The sequence below is a fragment of the Chelonoidis abingdonii genome, chromosome 8 (assembly GCF_003597395.2).
Source record: "Chelonoidis abingdonii isolate Lonesome George chromosome 8, CheloAbing_2.0, whole genome shotgun sequence".
NCBI lineage: Eukaryota > Metazoa > Chordata > Testudines > Testudinidae > Chelonoidis > Chelonoidis abingdonii.
The window spans coordinates 71,984,448-72,007,843 of record NC_133776.1 but is presented as its reverse complement, the minus strand read 5'-3'; the positions used below and the strand labels follow the sequence as shown (position 1 = coordinate 72,007,843).

The 23,396-nt window shown below is 44.8% G+C and overlaps 1 protein-coding gene across 2 annotated transcripts in view; it reads left to right on the top strand.

The window, feature by feature from the left end:
• PCDH11X (protocadherin 11 X-linked) overlaps positions 1 to 23,396 on the top strand; it is a 1,065,677-nt gene that overhangs the window by 517,807 nt on the left and 524,474 nt on the right. For both annotated transcript variants that reach the window (XM_032762349.2, XM_032762343.2), the window contains one exon: positions 12,228 to 12,299. In XM_032762349.2, the coding sequence (XP_032618240.1) occupies positions 12,228 to 12,299 (72 nt within the window). The remainder of the gene's footprint in view (positions 1 to 12,227; positions 12,300 to 23,396) is intronic.

Genomic DNA, 23,396 nt, shown 5'->3' with positions numbered 1-23,396 from the left:
ACCCTGAGAGTTCAGAAAACACATTCTTGCTATCCAAAGGGACTTAAAAATAAAAGGAAATCTCATGAATTTAAGCCAGTCTCATGGCTTCCTGGAGCCTGCATCCCAATTTGCCAAGTGGCAGGGGTTGGAACCCCTATAATTTCTGGGCGGGCTTTACAAATTCCATATAGATGTGAAACCATATTCTGTATTTGCCAATTTATTATTATTGGAAGCAGGATGGTGACCCCATGGAGACTCCATCTTGGACTCAATTACCTTACAATATAAAATAGACAACAGACAAACAAAGCAAAGAGTTTACTGTGGGAAATGGCCATAACATATGAGCAAAAGGCCCAGGCTGATTGCAGAGACACAGCATGGTAATTCTGTCTTTTTTAATTAATTGTGTAACTATTTGTTTTATGTTACACAAGTAACATATGGAGGTACTGACTAGCTCTTGAAGTGGAGAGGGGAAGGGAGTAGCAAAATAAAAGCAGGCAGAAAGGAGAAAGAAGAGATTGGAGAGAGGATGAGGACCACAAAGGGCAGGAGAGTGAGGACAGGCAGATGAAGGGTCCTGGAAGTAAGAGAGGAGCAGGAGAAAGGGGGTTCAGAGTCTCAGTTTCAGAGTTAAATGGCTGATAATTGGAACTATGAAGATTCCTGTTTGCTGCTGCTGCTCTCCAGAAGGAGAGGGCCAAAGTAAAGTAGAGTGCCAGGCCTCCTACTACACAGGTGGGGTTGATTGAGACATGATCCTTCAGCTGCAGCTGTTGCTAGCTGCTTTGTGGAAGCAAATTAGAAGGTCTGGGGATTTCCACAGTCTACCTCTGCAAGCTTCTCTCAGCTGCTCCAGCTGTGGAAAAGGTAGGGGGAAGCTGCTCAGCCTGGTGTCTGAAGAAGCCCTTATGTGTTCAGTGGGGGCTGGAAAATTCTCTCTCACTCTTGGTGCCTTCTGCTGTAGCTGGTTGTGACTGCTTTGGGAAGGTGCCCTAGGGATTCCCATAGTCTAACACAGGGGTCGGCAACCTTTCAGAAGTGGTGTGCTGAGTCTTCATTTATTCACTCTAATTTAAGGTTTCGCGTGCTGGTCATACATTTTAATTATCAGAGGGGTAGCCGTGTTAGTCTGGATCTGTAAAAGCAGCAGAGAATCCTGTGGCACCTTATAGACTAACAGACGTTTTGGAGCGTGAGCTTTCGTGGGTGAATACCCCTTGTCAGACGCAGGTAGTGCAAATTTCCAGGGGCAGGTTTATATATGCTAGCAAGCAAGCTAGAGATAACGAGGTTAGTTCAGTCAGGGAGGATGAGGCCCTGTTTCAGCAGTAGAGGTGTGAAAACCAAGGGGGAGAAACTGGTTCTGTAATTGGCAAGCCATTCACAGTCTTTGTTTAGTCCAGAGCTGATGGTGTCAAATTTGCATTTTAATGTTTTTAGAAGGTCTCTATCTACAGTCTATATATTATATAACTAAACTAGTGTTGTATTGTAAAATAAACAAAGGTTTTCAAAATGTTTAACAAGCTTCATTTAAAATTAAATAAATGTTGATCTTACCGCCACCGACCCACTCAGCCCGCTGCTGGTCTGGGGTTCTGTTCACCTAGGCCGGCAGTGGGCTGAGTGGTCCTGCAGCCGGGACCCCAGCTGGGAAGCGTCTCGCAGCCAGAACCCTAGACCAGCAGCGGGCTGTGTGGGGCTGGTGGCCGGACCACCAGACCGGCAGTGGGCTGAGTGGCTCAGCCACTGCCGCCAGGGGTTCCATCCTCCAGCTCCTGCCAGCTGGGATCCGGCTCCGCCCAGACCCGCTCAGCCCAGTGCCGGTCTGGGGTCCCGGCCCTGCCCACGTACAGTGGGTACCTACCTTCTTCCTGGTTCTGGCCCATTCTCTTCCTCTCTCTGCACTGAGCTGAGAGTTGGAGTGGACCGAGCACAGGGCTGGGGGTGAAGGGTCTGGCCAGGAGCTAGAATGAAGTAGGGGGCTCAGGGTTGGGGCAGGAGATTTGGGTGTGGGGGCACTTACCTGGGCAGCTCCCAAGTGGTGTGAGGGGTGCAGGTGGGAATGTGAGTGAGGGTGCAGGAGCTCCTCCAGGGGACCGCTCAGGGTGTGGGTGGGGACATGCAGGGTGCATGGAATGTGGGGGGGCTGGGGATGTGGGGAGTGCAAGAGTCAGGGCAGAGGGCTGGGGGCATGTGAGGAGGGTGCAGATGTCAGGGTAGGGGGGCTGGGTATGTGTGGGAGTGCTAGTCAGGGCTGGGGTCATGGAGGGTGAAGGAGTCAACAGAGGGCTGGGTGGTACAGGGCTCAGGGCAGGGACCTGGGGGTGTGTGGGGGTGCAGGGCTCAGGGCAGAGGGCTGGGTGTGTGTGTGTGTGGGGGGGGGGTCAGGCCTCAGGGCAGAGGGCTTGGTGACTGCCCCCCCACGAACCTCCAACACCCCCTGTTCCTTGTTCCAACTACCCCCTTCTGGGACCCCACCCCCCATCTAAGCCTCCCTGCCCTTATCCCCTGACTGCCCCCCTAGGACCCTACCCCCTTCCTGTCCCCTGATTGCCCCAACCCTTATCCACACCCCCTGGACTCCCATGCCTATCTAACCGCTCCCCGCCCCCTAACAGGATCCCCAGAACTCTGGACCCATGCAACCCCCCACCCACTCCCTGCCTGCCACAACCCCTCTCCACACCCCTACCTCCTGACAGTCCCCCCAGAACTCCCGACTCATCCAACCCCCACAGATCGTTGTCTCCTGACCACACCCTCCAGAGATGCCCCTCTACCCTAACTGCTCCCCCAGGACCCTCTTTGCTCCCTGTCCCCTGACTGCCCTGACCCCTATCCACCTGGACTCCCATGCCCCATCCAACCCCCACTGCTCCCTAACCACCTCCCAGTATACCACCCCCCCCATCCAACCCAATCTGCTCCCTGTCTCTTGACTGCCCCTACCCCTTACCCAACCCCCCCGTCCTGTGGCCCCGGCCCCGGAGCCAGCCCGCTTACCATGAGGCTCCTCGCTCGTCTGGAGCCCTGCCGCCGCTGCGGCCACCTCCGCTCGCAGCCCTGCTCCACCCAGCCCCTCAGAGCGCTAAGCACGCGGTGGCAGGGCTCCGGATGAGCGGGGAACATCTTTCCCTCCCAAACGCTGCCCCTCGGGAGCGCCTAGCTCCAGCCCCCAGAGCGCTGCGCACGTAGCAGCAGGGCTCTAGGGGAAGGCGGGGGAGGGGGCAGCGGCTTGCTGCGCTCAGGCCGGCACTCCGGCAGGGGACCGCGGACCCCGCGGCTTGCCGCGTCGGCAGGATTTTTAATGACACTTAGAGTCCCAGCAGGTAGCCGCGTGCCATTAAAAATTGGCTCGCATGTCATCTTTTGCATGCGTGCCACAGGTTGCCAGTCCCTGGTCTAACACCTGCAAGCTCCTCCTGACCGACTGTTGTTGGAAGAGTGGATGTTGCTAGGCTTGGTGCTCCTAGGAATAGGGTCCCTCAGCTCTCCAGTCGCAGTGTGCATTAGCTCTAGAGGTGGTAGCTGGAGAGATGCTGAAGTTACCTCTCAAGTTGCTGGTGTTCTGCTAAACTGTGCAGTGAAGGGAACCTAATTTATGCTAAAAATCATGCCTAGCTGCCACAGAAGTTGTAATTGGTGCATCTATCAGAGCTCAGGGAGCTCTAACTGAACCGATGAAACCATAACGTGCCATTCAGACTGAAATCAATCAATGCATCTTCATCTCATTATGAATAACATTTCCTTCTCTCTATTAAGCTTAAATGTCAGCGGGAGGAAGTAACGGGAGCATAAACAAAAGGACTCGGTGAGACTATTTCTACTGTATGTTTAGATTTGTAGGAGGGTGCTTGGCCTAAGGGAGCAGGGGAAGATTGTAGGTAGAAGTTTTACAATGAAGCAGAAGGAGAGAAGCTGTTCTGGATAATATCACTTTCCTTATTCTGAGAAAATTCCTTGCTAGAAGATAGTCATTCTTTCTGTTACTCTATGTCAGAGGTTCTCAACCATTTTCTTTCTGAGCCTCTCCCCCCCGCCCCATGCTATAAAAACTCTATGGCTCACCTGTGCCACAACAACTGGTTTTCTGAAGATAAAAGCCAGGGCTGCTGTTAGGGGGTAGCAAGCAGGGCAATTGCCTGGGGCCCCATGACTCAGGGGCCCCCGCAAAACTACATTGCTCAAGCTTCAGATTCAGCCTCAGGTGGTAGGGCTCAGGGCCCTAGACTTCAGCCCCATGCAGTGGGGTTTTGGCTTTCTACTCTGGGCTCCAGTAAGTCTAATGCTGGCCCTGCTTGGAGTCCCCCCTGAAACATGCTCATCGCCCCACAGGGGGACACGGACCCCTGGATGAGAACCACTGCTCTACATGATTGACTCTACTTGCTACCTCAGACTTTGAAAAGCACTATCTTTTCCAAGATGAGGCCTACCAGCTTGAGATTCTGAGTAGTTGGTTTCTCTGCTGCTTAAATTAATGAATGAGTGAGAGGATGGCTTACAGAGTAAGTGACACAGACATAAACCTGACATATTAAGTGACCATGTCATTTCATCCATGTAACACCAATCCTGATGCATGGCTGCAGCTTTCTCTCTTTTTCTCCTTGAGGCTATGGGTCCTAGTTTCATAATTAAGGATGCCTGGTGCCTCCTTCCAAGGAAACCCCTTCTAGGGCAGTGAACACAGAGGACTTGTCCCTTGGGGAAATATTTAGCACGTAATTGATTAGAGAAGTGTCAGTCAGAGCACAAAAAATAAAATAGCTATCACAATTTCCAGAGTAATAGAACAGAAACTGGGACTTTATTAGGTATGAGGAACTCACAATAGGGAACAGTGGAAAAAGGGATCAGGATAATACAAGACAAAACCAACAATATATAAACTCTACTCCTTCTAAATGTACAGTTTGTACAAACCACCCTGTGCTCCTTGCTACCAGTAGCCTGGTAAATAGTGAGTTGAAGCTCAGTCTCTGATGTGTGATGCAGCACGGAAGTCGGTGGCTGGCTTAAAACAAAATAGCAAAATAAATAAATAGGGGAGTTCTTAAAAAGTACCCACATCACGCATGGTAAGATTGTCCTTGAGACTCCGATCTGGATTCCAATGTGCAGGTAAACTGTCTTTTGGTAGCCTGATTGTGACTCTTCCCAGTTTCCTTATTTTCTGGTCTCTGCTGAAGTGACACCGTTCAATCTCACAGAAATCCGCAAAGGAGTGAGAGTCTTCCCTTTGGTAGGAGCATGTAGGGTAGAAGGGTTCTCCCTGGCTGTGATGCTTCTCTCCATGCTACATTGCAAACACAGCCAAAGCCAAAAGTAAAACCAAACCCTTTGTTTCTGAGTCCTGTTTATGATTGATTGTGATAGTGTTGCTATCCAGTTCTGTGTGTACCCTGGTCCCTATGCAATCTGGGAAACGGAGTCCTGAGCTTCTGCCACCTTTGCTACTGTAGTCCAGGGCAAGTCTCCTAGACATTCAGTGTGTGATTTCAGGAGCATCCTTCGCCCTCTAAAGGTTACATCCACATCAAAGGAAGTAGTTGCAAATAAGGACCTATGTACTCTGTGGCAAATGGGATTGGTATTCTGACACTTTCTACAGCTAAATTCTGCAATAGCATTAGATTCGTAGGAAAAAAAACCCTCCAGAAAATGAATTGCTTTATTGAATTATAGAGAACACGCTTGTTTTTATTTGTTCTATGTTTAATGGAAAAACAGAACTCTGAATAATTTCCTCACATTCTGCAGGCTGCTGACTAATTGTTAGTTTGCCACAGGATCCAGTATTGGTGCTGCAAAAATCAAGGAGCCTAAATTTATGGTCATGGTGCTATATCCCTTCTTTATGCTGGCTGTTGGGATTGGTGAAGGGCTCTGTCCTTGCTTCTTCTGTCAGCTGGTAGGAAACAGCAATGGGATGGAAGGAGACATAAGAACGGCCATATTGGGTCAGACCAAAAGTCCATCTAGCCCATCATCCTGTCTTCCAACAGTGGCCAATGCCAGGTGCCCCAGAGGGAATGAACAGAACAGGTAATCCTCAAGTGATCCACTCCCTGTTGTCCATTCCCAGCTTCTGGCAAACAGAGGCTAGGGACACCATCCCTGCCCATCCTGGCTAATAGCCATTGATGGACCTAGCCTCCATGAACTTATCTAGTTCTTTTTTTAACTCCATTATAGTATTGGCCTTCACAATATCTTCTGGCAAAGAGTTCCATGGTTGACTGTGTGTTGTGTGAACAAATACTTCCTTTTGTTTGTTTTAAACCTGCTGCCTATTAATTTCATTTCGTGACCGTGGTGTTATGAGAAGGAGTAAATAAAACTTCCTTATATACTTTCTCCACACCAGCCATGATTTTATAGACCTCTATCATATCCCTCATTAGTCATCTCTTTTCCAAGCTGAAAAGTCCCAGTCCTCATATGGCAGCTGTTCCATATCCATAATCCTTTTTGTTGCCCTTTTCTGGACCTTTTCCAATTCCAATATATGTTTTCAGAGAACTATCCACAATGACTCCCAAGATCTCTTTCTTGAGTAGTAACAGCTAATTTAGACTCATCATGTTAGACATATAGTTGGGATTATGTTTTCCAATGTGGATTACTTTGCAATGTCTCTAACAGGGAAGAGATGGTATAGAATATTATATTTTCTAGTACTGTAGCAAACCAGCCTCTCGCTTTGTAAATCTGCGGTAATAAATAGGTTAAGTCTAACAGAGCAGAGTTATTGTGAGTTTTTTGGTTGTTGTATTGTACAAAGAAAATTATTTACTGTAGGATAATGACCCATTTACTTTTCGATTATACTGGTCTTTGGCGGTAATCCCGCTTATTCTGCATTTGCAGGGAACTAGCAGATTTTCTTCTTTCCATACGTCTTGATGAAATAAGGTATTCTGTTGGAATTCAGTACAGTTTCAATACCTTCATAATTTAATCCCGAGCATTTTCTTTTTGTTCCTTTGCCCTGATGCCCTTTAGGCTTATTTGCACAGAGAGGCTATGCCTTCTGGCCAAGTTAAAATTGAGCTACAGAGTTCTTTAATGCCTTGTAAATGTAACTTTTTAATGAACCTTCAGAAAATTAGCTCGGGTCAGTTCTAACCTGTTTTGACTACAGCAGTGGTTTTCAACACTGACTCCTGGGGTTCCACAGACTATATTCAAAGAGTCTGCAGAAGGTTGTCATTATCATAGAACCATGCTTTTCAACCTGTGATCTGCAGATTCTTGAGAATGCACAAATGATTTTATACGATTTCCAAAGGAGTCCGCACCTCCAATTGATATTTTTTATGGGCCCGCAAATGAAAAAAGGTTTAAAACCACTGGGCTAGAGGGAGGAAAGGTAGGTCTAAAAAGAAATAAGTGGGAACCTGACAGATACTACTTTTAATTCCAGTTCTGATTCTTAGGTTCTCAGAGTACATCAGCCATCCAGAAGTCATCAGATGCTTCCGTAAAATGGAGATAAATGTTACATCAGACTTAGACCATTATTTGTTCTGTGCTTGCATGTTTATGAAATTGACAGTATGGGAGCAGGAATCTGGTTGTCTGGTATAGCTTCTCATTTTGCACATATCCAGATCAACTACACAGGTTAGGACTCACTAATAATTTACCTCCTCCCTCAAGGAATTGCATTTAATTAAATGGTGAACATACATTCCCAGCGATTTTAATTTGTTTTTTGAAGGTCGAGTAGCACACATTTTTTTGCACTTGTCAGATTCTTAGAGTGAAGTGGCTGTTAAAACAGCATTGGTGACACTCAACATCATCCATTAAAAATTACAAGAATTGTTTTATAACTCTGCAGCATCGTGACACTTGCATTTCCCTAGAAATGGGCGCTTGGTTGCTAAAAACAAGATGCAATAGTCCTCCAACTGAGACAGTGATTTTTTTAAATAACACCTGATACATGATGCTTACTTCTGCAAAAGGCAAGCTAGAAGATTGTCAAGTATAGAATTCATACTATGGTTGAAAAATAAAATCAAGATCCTGACCACTTGTTTCCCTTGCGACTTGAAAGAGAAAAGATGCTACCCTTGGCTTCCTGTTCTGTGCCCTTTCTAAACATATTTTTACTCCTGAGGTGGTATATATGAGTGGTGACTAGAGCAATGATCACATTTCTCTTACTATACCTAGTTCACCAAGGGTGGTTTGAGGATTCATTTGTTAATATTTGAAAGCCACTCAGCAAGGTATAAAGTGTTGGTGTATGCATGCAATTTTTTTCAAAAGTTACATCCTCAGGGCTTGGTCCAAAGTGCACTGAAGTCAATGGTAGTCTTTCCAGTGACTTTTATGGATTTTTGCTCACTTATTATGAAAAAATAACTTATCTTAAAGAGTTTTGCCCAGTTCCTCTTCCTGATCTCAGTCTCGCTCTTAATTTGTTTCCAAGAATCTTCCTGTTCCCCCTCCTGCCTCTTTCTGTAGTACTCAAGTTACCACTAGTTTTGAATTTCTAGAGACTGGAAAACTGACCTGGAAATTTTATGAAAACATGTTTCCTTATCAGATTTGTGGAATTTTCATTTAAGATCATAGTAGGAAATACCCTATGAAAAGAACAGCTTTTCTTTACAGTATTTGAGCAGTTCTGTTGCCTATCCTGGACAGAAACTGGAAGTGGAAAACCATTTATCTAACATTTTCAAACCTCATTAAAAGATTTTTTTGGAATTTGATACTAAAAATGGACAAAATGTTTGGAAGGGTTCTTATTTTATCCAACTAGTTAATAAATACTTTAAGTATTTGTACAGCAGCTAATACAATGTGTTTCTCATGAGGTTTGCCATTAGGTAGTGCCACAGTAGAAATATTTACTACAGTAGAAATATTTACTACTTCTACTAATTAATAATATATATGAATGTGTGTTTATGCTGCTTAAAAGTAGAATATATATACTTATATTTGTGTATATATGAAAAAAACATAGCTTTCCCCCACAGAATATAAAACAAATATGCCTGTTTTAATTGGATTTGATTCACACTAAATCTGGTATTTTTTCCCTCAGAAAAAAACTAATCTATTCATTGTCATATTTAAACACTGAATCATGTTCAATTGCCATCACATCATCCAAGACCGCAGGCAAATTACAGGGATGTGTAATTGTACAGCAGGGGTCGGCAACCTTTGGCATGCGGCTCGCCAGGGTAAGCACCCTGGTGGGCTGGGCTGATTTGTTTACCTACTGCATTCTCAGATTTGGCTGATTGCGGCTCCCACTGGCCGCTGTTCACCGTCCCAGGCCAATGGGGGCGGCGAGAAGTGATGCGGGCTGAGGGATATGTTGGCCACCACTTCCCGCCGCCCCCATTGGTCTGGGATGGTGAACCGTGGCCAGTGGGAGACGTGATTGGCCAAACCTGTGGACGCAGCAGGTAAACAGACCAGCCCGTCAGGGGGCTTACGCTGGCGAGGCGCATGCCAAAGGTTGCTGACCCCTGTTGTACAGTTTTAAAACAAGTATCAGAGGGGTATTCGTTTTAGTCTGGATCTGTAAAAGCAGCAGAGAATCCTGTGGCACCTTATAGACTAACAGTCATTTTGGAGCACGAGCTTTCGTGGGTGAATACCCACTTCGTCAGATGCATCTCCAAAGCGTCTGTTAGTCTATAAGGTGCCACAGGATTCTCTGCTGCTTTTACAGTTTTAAAACAAGATGCCCCCCCACACGTGCAGCCATTATATAACCTACCATAATTAAATTCTCTGTTTATTTCAATAGTCATTTGAACTCGGCACTTCCAGTGATCAATACAAACAAAAGATAGCTGAGGTAGCCTACAAACTATGTATTTTTGACATCCTTCATTTGAATCAGATACTTAAAATATATATTATGATAGACAGCAAATCTTTTGGCTGATCACATTTCTGTGTGTCTAGGTATTTATACTGCACTTCTTGCAATGATCTGAGGCACTCAGATATGACACTGTTGCGATGCATTATGACATGTCATTAGGCTCTCCCATAACATGGCATGTCAGAGTGTAAACTTTTGCAGCTACCAAAATAAAAATGCATAATAAAACCTGGCCCTTAATAGTGCCTTTTGTCAGAGGATGGTAATGAACTTCACAAAAGTGTATATTATTCCCCTTTTACAGATGGAGAAACAGACAAGGAGCAGGTATGTGACTTGTCCATGGGTACGCCATGAGTCATAGGCAGAGTCTCTAATAAAACTCAGGTTTCTTGAGGCCCAATCCTGTGTTCTAACCACTGGATCATGCTGTTTCCCTCTTTGGAGTAATTTATGGGTTTATGAACCATCTCTGTCTTTAGCAGGACTGTTAAATTTGATTGCTGTCTTGAACAACACTACAGCAGGTAAAATTTCGTAGGAAAGTCCAAAACAGGAATCTTGTACAGAGGAACATATACAATGAGAAAATACACAGCTTCTGGTGATAGAACTACTGTTAATGAAGTGTATATTAGTCTGAATGTTGTAATACATACGCCTGGGCTACTTTTATCAATTATTATTTTATATCAGCCTCTGCGTGAGAGTAGATATATTTATTTGACCATTTATCTAGAAGATTTATTTAATGCTTCCAGCCAACATTCAGTTTAGTTCTTCTAGTTTTATTGAAAAATCTTTGTCAATGTCATTCAGGAAGTCAGATGATGTCTTACTATTTACCAAATCTATTATTCTGCAGTATATAGCAAGACACTGCCAAAAATAGGTAGTGACCACTTTAGTGTTATGAAAAGTGTGATGTTTGCTATTTATCTTAAGACCAATTATATGTGTGGGTAGGCATGATATACTCACAAAAGACTTTAGTAATGACTCTCTGGTAGTTGAAATGGCACCTCAATCCCTATACTCAAAGTCCAAAACATTCATGAGCAAAGTTGAGCAATTATACACATTAGCAAGTTTGCAAGGTGGTTTGGAAATGTCGAGTAATTTAACTTGGGAATATGAAGAGTAAGCAAATATAATTCTTCAAGGGTTCCATTAAGCCATCTGATTGTAAAGACTTTTGATTTGAGGTCAGTCTTGCCACTTTAGAATTCTCAGAGTTTAAGGGTCAATGAGCTATTAAGCAACACATCCTTCTAAGCTCCTATTATAAAGAGCTTTAAGGAAAGGTGAAGGCTATCAGCCAAAAGCATGAAAGAAACCTGAATAGCACAGTGTTTAAAAAGTAGGTGTTTTAGGGGAGCTTTCTGTTTGATTTTTTTGTTTTGATAAGCCACGCTTAAATTAATTGCATTTGCTTTGTGGGTAACAGATGTTATATTCATGGTACATCCTTGATTGCCAAAATAAATGAGACGTGGCAATGTGGTCTAGTGGACAGGACACTGAACTTGAAATCAGGAGTCTAGTTTCTATTCCAGATTTTGCCACTGGCTTGTGGTGTGGTGATGGGCAGGGCCGGCTCCAGGCACCAGCATTCCAAGCTGGTGCTTGGGGTGGCAATCTGTAAGGGGTGGCAGTCCCTGTTGTTTTGCCCCCAAGCAGCGTGCCAAATTGCTGCCGCGGACAGCGGCGGAAGTCTGTGTGCCCTTAGGGTGGCACACGCATTTCCATGGTGGCGGCAATTCGGCACCAGCTTCTACTTTTAGCTGTCCGCGGCAGCTTCAGCTAAACATAGAAGCTGCCGCCAAATTGCCGCAGCCGCAGAAACGCACCTGCCGCCCTAAGAGCACGCGGACTGCCCCTGCCGTCCATGGTGGCAATTCGATGCGCTGCTTGGGGCGGTGAAAACTGTAGAGCCGGCCCTGGTGATGGGAAGGCCACCTCCTTTCTCTGTGCCTCAGTGTCCCCATCTGTAAACACTTTGAGATGTTTAGATGAAAATTGCTGTATCAGAGCTATCTATTAATTTTATATCTAGTGTTATAAAAGGGCTTTCAAGAAAGGCTGAAAAAGTGCTGCTGTTCAATTCACCAAAGCATTCAATGCAATCTTGTTGGGATTCCTCACTACATTACTACTGCATGAAAACCGGCTTATGTACCGAGTCAAAAAAAGACCTATCCCAGTGACCTCTGAAAGAGCGGACAATTCTGGTTGACAATAGTTGTCTGAATGTTATGCATATGTCTCGTAATTTGAAACTTACAAATAGAAAATGAGTGTTAATATGAATACGTTGGCTGAGCAGATAACCTGACACCTTTTTTTTTCCTCCCTTCAAAAGCACACAAAAGAGATGGGAAGACCCCAGAGCCCTTTGAAAGAGACAAGCCTGGAATCATGGACTCAGCCCCAGGTTGGTAGGAGCCATATTATTAATAAGTTTCTCTGTTTGCCTTTTCTTCCCCAATAATATAGTAGTGTTCATTTCTGTGAGTCTTAACAGTATCAGTTTGAGTCTCCAAAGAAGCACTGTAATGGTTAGCTCTCTGGTCTTAGGATCACGTGGCATTTGCTTTAGGTTCTTCTCTGAGAGTCCCATGTGACTGTTAGTGCTATGTTATTTGGCTAAGCCCTCTTAAGGTCTGCTTCCTTTTTCTCACCCCTCACCCTCACATGTTTCATACCCTAGAAAAAATGTAAGGATTTCAGCTCATGTCATTCATGGACTTTTTACCTGACACACATCATTATAATGGGGGTTGAAATAAACCAGTGACAAAACAGAAATTTAAAATTAAATCAGTATCCAAATGGTGTCTTAGGAAATTATGAACAGCTCATTAACTTCTGGGATAGAATTCTATTTAAGCCTACAGAATGACAGCTTAAAGTGAAGGCTCATGAATTTGACATATTAAATCTTAAGGTCCAACAGTTTGACCCACCAGAAAATATGTGGTGCTTATTCAAATCAGAAGACAAGGAGATGGATGAATGGGAATATTGATATGCAACATTTACCTTCAGGAAAACACAATGCTTTATAGGATCCTATTTTGGCATATTTACTTTGACAAATCATTTATTACTAATTTGTGTATTATGCTAAATTTAGGAATTTAGAGCCATTTCCTTTATTTGTCTCTTACATATCAGCCCTGGCTTCATTTATGTATAAATATTGGGGGCAGGGAGGGCGAAGAGGACTGACCCACTGTAATTACAGTCCTGTTGTCCACATGGTAATGTCTGCCTCTAGTTAGAGTTCTGCCTGACGTTTTACACTGCTAGCACTCCTCTCAAGCAGCTCTGCCTGCACTTATGGCCTGATTTTAAAAACGAATTACGTATTGGAGCCCATAACATTTTACAATCTATTTACTGCAAATGAATGCAGAAAATCCAACATAGGAACTCACAATTGGAACTGAACACCCACTTGTGTGCTCCCAATCTCTAGTTTGTGTGAACTGTTGCAGTAAGTGAATGTTTACATGAGGCATGATGCTTACTGTTCATGCACCTCTGGGTTTGCTCTTTGAAAATCAGCATCTCATTATCCGAAGACTTGATTGAGGTCTGATGGACATGGGATTGAATTACTGCTGATTTTGAATGATATGCTCTTCAACTGTGCTTGCATATATACAGATATCCCTGTTGCTAGGTAAAACATGTGCATGTGAAATGAAAGTAAAAGCCTTGAATCATTAGCTCCCAAAGCACAGGACTCTAGGCCTCTAGGCTAAAGGAAGAGTTATTAACAATAAGGATGACCTTTATCAGGGGACAGTTGTATACACGCGCTACCCAATATGTTGCATTCACTCATGCTGCAAGGGATTTTTTAACATATTATGTTTGCCAGTCTATATCCACCTATCTCAGATTAGAAACAAATCCTTACTTTAGTTCATATTTGCTTGTGTGACTGAATAGCTTTAAAATGTAATGTTTTGGGCACTCTTCATACTTAGTTATTTAGAAAAAAAAAATAAACCAGGTACAATTTTTATGAGTTTTTTTGTTTGAATGGAAGAAATGTGATCAACAAAATGTAAAACACTGAGGCCATTATCGTAGCAGAAAATTAAATTAGTTGTTAATTCTTTCATGGATGTAATTTAGGCTACTGCAAATCCCTCCTTAGACATTTTATATAAAGTGAGTGAAAATTCGTGGTACGGATAAAGGCTTTGTCTGTTTTATGAGCAACGGGCAAATGGTACAAATGGTGCCCATAAAGAAAATTGTTTCCCAACTCTAAAAGCAAGCAGAATATGCATAAAATCTAGTGGAAAGCACTATAGGAAGAAGCAACTGCTATTTATGGGAATATGATATTTACATGGATGAATGAGTGCTCCTTTTCTAAAAGGGACACTGAACAGTTCTCTTGGAATTCGTAGAAAAATGTGGGTTATTTATTGAGAATTCAAAGTCAGCCACTTAGTAGCAGGTTGCATTTTATCAACAAAAGGAAATAAACCCTACTGTAGCACATCTTCAGTGCCGATCTGGTCACGTGCACATCACTGAAGCAAAGACTATCGTATGCGTTTCCTGATGACAGGAAGCGGAAACACAGGCCGATATTGGTGTTTGGACAGTTTTGCATATAGGGTGTAGCTTTAAGACAAAATAAGTGTTCTTGTGGGGGTGTTTCTTTATTTCCAGTTCCACTGTGGTTTTGTCCTCCCAAACAAATTCCAGCCAATTATAGCAGTTATAAATAGACCCTTATACCAGACAGTTTGAAATTCAATTGTCCTCTTCCAGGAGAACTGAATCCCAGCAAAGCTTTCTCAGTGACACTTCATTGCACAGGTGGGAAAAGGGAGTCCCGTCAAAGCTATGGATTTGTAAGTCCGAATGCACTGTCAAAATCTTTTACCTCCACTATGACCCCTAATTAATTCAAACAGTTCTCTGTTGCTCTCACTGTGAACGCAGTGATTTGAAATTGAACTTTCCTGTGTGGAACATAAAACGTATGACAACATTAGAACTATATTATATCTAGTTCTCTGGTAAATTGTAGACAAGATTTTTGCAGAGGAAGAGAGCACCAGGAAAAGGGGACATGATAGTAGCTGCCAAGATGAGCTTGTCATCAGTTTATACAGTGTATTGAAATGTTAAATACCGTGTATTGTTGTGGTTACGTTTTCTTGCTGCACTCCCTGATTAAACATTGGGCTGATAAACTGTGTCAAGGTTGTTCAAAACTGCGTCAGCTGCAGTTTAGAATACATGCAAATAGCCTAGATTTCTGATAGTCAGCTAGACATAGGGCAATTTAAAGTCAAACTGAGCTCTAGCGTTGGGTACTCTCATTTATAGTGTTTTACGTCAGTGTCATGGATTAAGAGATCAAGGGGAGGGAGAATTAACTTAGAGCAAGAAAGAAGAATGCTAAAGATAGAGAGCCAGTTTAATAGAATAAGTAATGGGAATAATGCCTGGAGTTGGCTAGGTAAATTGTGCAGCAGTGGGCACTTGCCAGCTTTTGCCACTAAGGCCATTAGGGTATATCTACCATTGCGTCAATTTCAGAATCTTTTTGTACATTATTAAACTTTCCTCTGTTCACACCCTTTGCACTGTCCCCACTCTGTATCTAAAGTACCAAGGAATTTCAGAGATGGTTGGCAGCATTACATGAGAGGAGGGAAATGAATGGCAGTTGAATCTTTTTATTTATTACTTTTTAAGCACCTATCCTAACAACTCTAGGCACTTTATACCTTTAAAATGTAACCAAAGACAAAGAACAAAGATTTTGTCTGGTCAAAGTCCAGGCTAACAAATATAGCAGATAACCACGTTTAATGACCACCACGTATCCCTCAGCCCATATTCTCAACCAAAACTCAGAAAATGATGACCCTGAAGGTCAACAACACCCCCTTCTCACAAAACACTTGAAAAAAAAGGACCTTTCTTCAGAAGGGTTAACTGTCCAGTAATTAAAATCTCACTTATAATTATTCCCAGCTGGTGTGTACCTCATTATGCGTTTTATAGACCTGGTAGTACAAGGTATGGGATGTTGATTATTTATGACCACCTGATGTTGCTGAGGAGCCTTCTGGCAGGTGCAATGAAATACATAGGGATAATTTTATCGAGCAAGTCTGACCCTTTCTCTTTACAAAGCAAAATAAGAGAACTGTGTTTCTTTTTTAGTGAGCAGAATTTTGTAACAGGAAGGGGAAAAAAACCCACACTCTCACTGCAAGCCTAATTACAAGTGATGGAGTGTAGTATTTTTCTACACAGTTTTAAAGAATCACTTTATAATCTTGGAACAGTGATAACATCACTAATCCAATATTTTAACAGTAAATACATCTGATGATGGGAATTGCTACACTGATCTTATATCCCGCCACAGTACAGTTAAGAAATCCCCAGGGGTTTTGCTAATCAGTTTTCATAAGGTAAATCAACTTGTGTAATTCTTATGCACCCTCAATGGCCTGTAACTGCAGATGGAGCTAGGCACAGAATTTTTGTCTTTTCCGTAAGTGTTTTGCACTCTAACCAGAAGCCAAGCCATCCCTCTCATGTTAAAACACACAGGGAGGGGTTTTTGGAGGGAAAATCTCTGAGTATTCTTTCAGGGAGTTTCTCTCTCATTGTGCTCTTGGGGGCTGGAGTTGGCTCCTCTTCTCCCTTCCCCCATGGTAGAAGGGGCCAATGCTGTGGATGTTGTGAACCCTCATTTATGGACAGGTGGGGAGATCTGCTATGCTATAAAGTTCAGCACACAGCAAAAGACAAATATATCTTCCCAAATTGAAAATGTGAACCCTAATATTACTGTTAGATTACATGTTGGAGGTATTTAGTATTGATGTATCAGCTCAATGGACCACCATACCCTATCTGTGCACATAAGACCCTCTTGCTTTGCTCTGTATATGTGTTCAGGCCCTGGACTTGCTGGATGATGAAACTTTAGATAATGAGGTTCATGAAGTTCAACATGGAACAGTCACTGTTATTTTGCAAAATCGTCAAAATTTCAATAATTAGAACTTGTATCTTAGAATCATAGGACTGGAAGGTACCTTAAGAGGTCATCTAGTCCAGTCCCCTGCACTCATGGCAGGACTAGGTATTTTCTAGATCATTCCTGACAGGTGTTTATCTAACTTGCTCTTAAAAATCTCCAATGATGGAGAGTCCATAATCTCCCTAGTCAGTTTATTCCAATGCTTAATCACTCTCATAGTTAGGAATTTTTTCCTAATGTACAACCTAAACCTCACTTGCTGCAATTTAAGCCCCTTGCTTCTTGTCCTATCCTCAAAGGTTAAGAAGAACAATTTTTCTCCCCCGTCTTAGCACCTTTTATGTACTTGAAAACTGTTCTCATGTCACCTCTCAGTCTTCTCTTTTCCAAGCTAAACAAGCCCATTTTTTTTCAATCTTCCCTCATAGGTCATGTTTTCTAGGCCTTTAATCATTTTTGTTGCTCTTCTCTTGACTTTCTCCAATTTGTCTATATCTTTCCTGAAATGTAGCTCCTAGAAATGGACACAATACTCCAGTTGAGACCTAATCAGCATGGAGTAGCACAGAAGAACTATTTTTCTACATAAGTGGGAATGAAAACATCTTTATTTTAATGAAAAGCCTAACAACTGTACACAGTAAAATTGAGGATAATAATGGAAACTCTGAGAAACATTTTTTTCCGATGCTAACTAACGTGACTATAAAATATGTATTGTGGTTGGCCATCCACAAAGGCAAAAACCCAATCTCTTCTTCCAGGTGCCAGACACAGTTTCCTTTTTTAGTTGCAACTCCAGATAATAGTAAAGAACCTGGACTAGCTATGTTTAATGCTAATCTTAATATAAAAATCTTTTATCTGAAAAATCAAGCTATGGTCCTGCAGGATGGGTTGGGAGGACTAATTATTTATTGGCACTGATAATTAACTTTGTTGAGTCTAGAAACTGAAATGATCAGTTTCCAGTCTTTAGAACAATAACAAAAATATTCAGAGTAGTTTTCAGAAGCCACTTTGCACTGTAAATACTGATACAGACAATATCTCCTGATTATACACTGCAGATATGAGACACCTAATGCCAGTCAGTTGTCAATCTGAAAAGGCTAATGAAATAAGATTTCAGTGGATGAATGTTCAGATAAATAAATAGCACTTTCTCATTCCTTTTAAAAAGCTATTTAGAAAAAATAAAATAGAAAAAATAAAACAAATCAATAAATAAAAAATACATGTAGAGTCCGTTACAGAGCTGTAAAATGCAACATTTCCTAACTTCATTTGTATGTTCCTTTGCATTAATTGCAGGAGATTGTGGTGCCACTTATCGCATTCTAACTAAAGAGTAGTCATTGGCACATTATTAGGTAACTAATATTGTTAAATATTATTATACATTGTCATTGGGAGATTAAGTTATTTGGAAAAGGAAGACAATTTTCTAGCTTAAACCTGGAAAAGCCAAAAAAATCAGAGTCAAAAGTGAAACTGTCCTCTTGTCCCTAACTCCCGTAAATGGTACGGTCACTTTAAGTGGGGCCTTGGAATATGATGGTTGCGTTTAGATGTACTATAGAGTGCATGCTACATACTGAAATGTCTATGCTTAGTTAACTTGGCTAAGGATGGATTTTCATCCTTAACGTTTTGTTTTGTTTTGTTTTTTGTTCTGTTTTGAATCTCAATTAAAGCCTTTGTAAATTAATGCAGTTTTAGTTTTGGTAATTAAAACAAAGGCCCACACATAGAAAGAGCATGGCTGTTTGGGTAGCCTGCCCTCTATAATTATTTGTGTTTTTTTGTTATTGATCTATTGACATCTTAGTTCAGGCTTGAGTCTCCAGATAATTATAACTTAAAATGAGCTGCATGCCTTGATGAGTAACCACTCCAGAAATACAGTTAGTTGCAACGTAAGAGGTTTCTCTGAGGCCTTAGTATTGCTGTTGCATATAGGCACTAAAAATTGGTCAATTGAGTGGGTCTCAAGCAGCATCAGCAAAAGAATCAGCAACAAAGAATCAGCAAAAAAAAAAAAAAAAAAAGGGCCATGGAATCAGGAGTCTTCTGCGAGCACTTAACTCCTTATTGATTTCAGCAGAGGAGGCCATTACGAAGAAAAAATCCCATTTTGGTTCAAGTTTATCCATCAGTTTCTCAGACCAGCACATAATTATATGATAAAAACTGTCCTATTTCAGCTAAGCCACAATTCTATTATAAGCTGTTAAGAGCTAATTAAAATAAATAAGTGTTCCATAGACAAAGATTCCAGTGAGTTTACCTCTGGTACGTCAGCACTGGCAATTATTAGACCTTTTTCTCCAATTGTCTTGATACAGCGAGTGATATAAGTTAAAGCAGAGCATTTCAAGGGAGGGAGTAAGTCTGAAGATTGAACAGCTGCTCTTTTGCCCAGCCATTAACTTCATTCCTGCTTCTCCCAGGGTTATGGGAAGATCCATGTTAGACTTCTTACATAATTGTTTGTAGTGTTGTTGTAGCTGTGTTGGTTCCAGGATATTAGAGATACAAGGTGGGTGAGGTCATATCTTTTATTGGGGCACTTCTGTTGGTGAAAGAGACAAGGTTTTGAGCTACACAGAGCCCTTCTTCAGGTCTGGGAGAAGAGCTCTGTGTAGCTCAAAAGCTTGTCTCTTTTACCAACAGAAATTGGTCTAGTAAAAGATGTTACCTCACCCATGGTGTATCTTTTTTATACGGTGTTGTGTGTAGCGCAACCATGTGAAGGAGAATGTGTCAGTGTAACACTGTCCAAGGTTAAGCCAGGTGTCCAAGGGTGAATCAACACCATTTACTCACCGTGGGGTGTCCATGTGGGGAAAGTGTCCACAATTACCAGGTGTTGGCAGCAACATGCCTCTCGGAGCTCTACGAGCCCCACCTTTCCCTTTGCAGACTAGCAGTTGTCTCAGGGTACGTCTACACTGCACGATTATTTCGAAGTAGTTTAAACTGATATTACAAAACCGATGTTATAAAATCGGTTTTGCGCGTCCACAGTGCGATCAAAAAATCGATTGCTTATGTCCATGGTGCTTCCAGGCTACCATCGATTCAGGAGCGGTGCACTGTGGGTAGCTGTTCCTCAGCTATCCCATAGTTCCCACTTCCGTGTTGAGAGCACAGTGCCTGATGGGGCATAAAACATTGCCCGGGTGGTGCTGGGTACAAGCCTCACCCCTCCCTTTGTAAGGCAGCAGACAACCCTTTGGCGCCTTTTTCGCGGAGTGGCATTGAGCAACCGCCATAGCACAGCAATCATGGACCCTGAGATCACAACGGTATTCTGACCGTTGTCACCACCTCGCGTACTCTCGTGCTGACTATACTGAACAATGAACTGCAAGGCAGGAGGAGAGGAGGAGGCAGCTATTGCTGAGCGGCGAGGACAGCGATGACGAGATGGAGGCAGAATTCTCCATAACCGCTGGCCCCAGCGTTTGGAGTACTGCTATTCGGGGCATCTACTACCCATTGAACGCTGAATTTGGGCAGCGGGAACAAGCACAGACTGGTGGGACCGCATTGTTTTGACGGTGTGGACGATTCGCAGTGGCTGCGAAACTTTCGCATGCGTAAGAGCACTTTCTTAGAACTTTGTGACATGCTTTCCCCTGCCCTGAAACGCCGTAATACAAACATGAAGAGCAGCCCTCACAGTGGAGAAGCGAGTGGCAATAGCCTCTGGAAGCTTGCAACGCCAGACGCTACCGGTCAGTCGGAATCAATTTGGAGTGGGCAAATCTACTGTGGGGGCTGCAGTGATGCAAGTAGCCAAAGCAATCGTTAAGCTGCTCTACGAAAGGTTGTGACTCTGGGAAACGTGCAGGTGATAGTGGATGGCTTTGCTGCAATGGGTTTTCCGAACTGTGGTGGGGCCATAGATGGAACCCATATCCCTATCTTGGCCCCAGAACACCAGGGCACCCAGTACGTGAACCGCAAGGGGTACTTTCAATGGTGCTGCAAGCACTGGTGGACCACAAGGACGTTTCACCACATCCACGTGGGATGCCAGGAAGGGTTATGACGCACGCGTTCAGGAGCACTACTCTGTTTAACGGCTGCAGCAAGGGAATTACTTCCCAGACCAGAAAATAACCGTTGGAATGTTCAAATGCCTATAGTTATCCTGGGGGACCCAGCCTACCCTTGATGCATGGTCATGAAGCCATACACTGGCAGCCTGGACAGTGTCAGGAGCTGTTCAACTACAGGCTGAGCAAGTGCCGGATGGTGGTAGATGTGCATTTGGCCGTTTAAAGGCGCTGGCGATCATCTACTTCTCCTCAGACCCAGCAACCAATGTCCCGCTTGCTATTGCTGCTTGCTGTGTGCTCCACAATCTTTGTGAGACTAAGGGGAGACATTTATGGCTGGGTGGGAGGCTGAGGCAAATCACCTGGCCGCTGAGTACGAGCAGCCAGAGACCAGGGCGATTAGAAGAGCACACCTGGAGCTGCGCGCATCAGAGAAGCCTTGAAAACGAGTTTCAGCACGGCCCAGGGTACGGTGTGACTCTGTTTGCTTCCCTTGATGAACCCTCCGCACTTGATGGACTTATTCAGTTAAGCAACCCACCCTCCCCTTTTCATTACAGGTTGCAAAGGAAATAAATTCTATATCGTTTAAAAATCATTTATTTCATTAAAGTAATTATGCATCTGTTAAAAATCATGAGTTTTTCCTTACTAGATTTCCCCTGTAAGCAACCCACCCTCCCCTTTCGTGTATTCTGTATTACAACAGGAACTAAAAAAAGGCAGAGAATTAGGAAGGTGTCCCTGGCTGCTGTGCTTTGGAGGAGCGGGGAAGGAGAAGGCTATTAAGCACATGTAGCGTAATTACAGCCTTTCCTTGAACTCTGCAGGGTGTGGAGGAGTAGGCGGGTGCAGAAAGCTTCCCCACGCGTTCTTACACGTCTGGGTGAGGGAGATATGGACGTGGGCTTGCAGGGAGGTTATACAGGGGCTGCAGCGGCCCTCTGCTCCGTGCTGCTCTTCCTGAAGATGCACCATGCGTTGGAGGATTTCAGTTTGAGAACGCAGCAGATCCAGCGTTGCTTCTCTCCAACGCTGGTCTTCCTGCTAGCCCTCTCAGATCGTTCACTGGCATCTTTCCTGTACTTTGCTACCACATCCTTCAATCATTCTGTTTATCCCTCTCGTTGCATGTTACTTCAATAATTTCTGTGAACATTTCATCTCGCGCTTCTTCTTCCTCGCCATATCACAGCACGCCCTCGTGATGCATAGGGACTTCAGAGAAATGTGCAGCTGCAGGGGAAGGCAACCAGGGTGATAAGTATGTGGAAAGTACCTTTTACAGAGCAATGATAGTACTCTTTCACATAGAACTATCCACTTACAGAGCACATTGATCTCCTATACAAGGTCGCATTTGTATCGTTTAAATATATGTCTGTGTGACTGGTGTGGCACACACCACAGAACGCGGTACGGCCAACCGTACGTCCACGCGGCATGGTAAGTGAGGCTTTAAAATTTTGACTTCTCCGCCGTTCATATACACAGTGATCTATATGATGCCTTGCTCCTGTTAAGAGGAACCTGCAAAGCCCAAACCCCTCTTTCAATCCACCAACAGCGCATGGCTCCTATCTCATATACGATCGCTGCTAGTGATCACCCTACATCACCCCCCGCAGCGCGTTGCTGGTAGCAGGGAAGAATCCTGCTTGCCAGACGCTGAAACTCGTCGCTATCCCTCTCCCATCCCCCCGCTCTGGCCAGTAGCAAAATCGCAGGGGGGGGGGGGGGGGGGGGGGGGGGGGGGGGGGGGGGGGGGGGGGGGGGGGGGGGGGGGGTGGGGGGTTTGGGGGGGGGGGGGGGGTGGGGGGGGGGGGGGGGTTTTTTTGGGGGGGGGGGGGGGGGGGGGGGGGGGGGGGGGGGGGGGGGGGGGGGGGGGGGGGGGGGGGGGGGGGGGGGGTTGGGGGGGGGGGGGGGGGGGGGGGGGGGGGGGGGGGGGGGGGGGGGGGGGGGGGGGGGGGGGGGGGGGGGGGGGGGGGGGGGGGGGGGGGGGGGGGGGGGGGGGGAGGGGGGGGGGGGGGGGGGGGGGGGGGGGGGGGGGGGGGGTGGTGGGGGTTGGGGGGGGGGGGGGTGGGGGGGGGGGGGGGGGGGGGGGTTCTGGGGGGGGGGGGGGGGGGGGGTTTGGGGGGGGGGGGGGGGGGGGGGGGGGGGGGGGAGGGGGGGGGGGGGGGGGGGGGGGGGGGAAGGGGGGGGGGGGGGGGGGGGGGGGGGGGGGGGGGGGGGGGGGGGGGGGGGGGGGGTGGGGGGGGGGGGGGGTTTGGGGGGGGGGGGGGGGGGGGGGGGGGGGGGGGGGGGGGGGGGGGGGGGTGGGTTTTGGGGGGGGGGGGGGGGGGGTTGTGTCCTGCCCCTATTTACATTCCTGATGTTCGTACCAGGTAACAATGGATGATCATCTCTCTCCTGACATAGC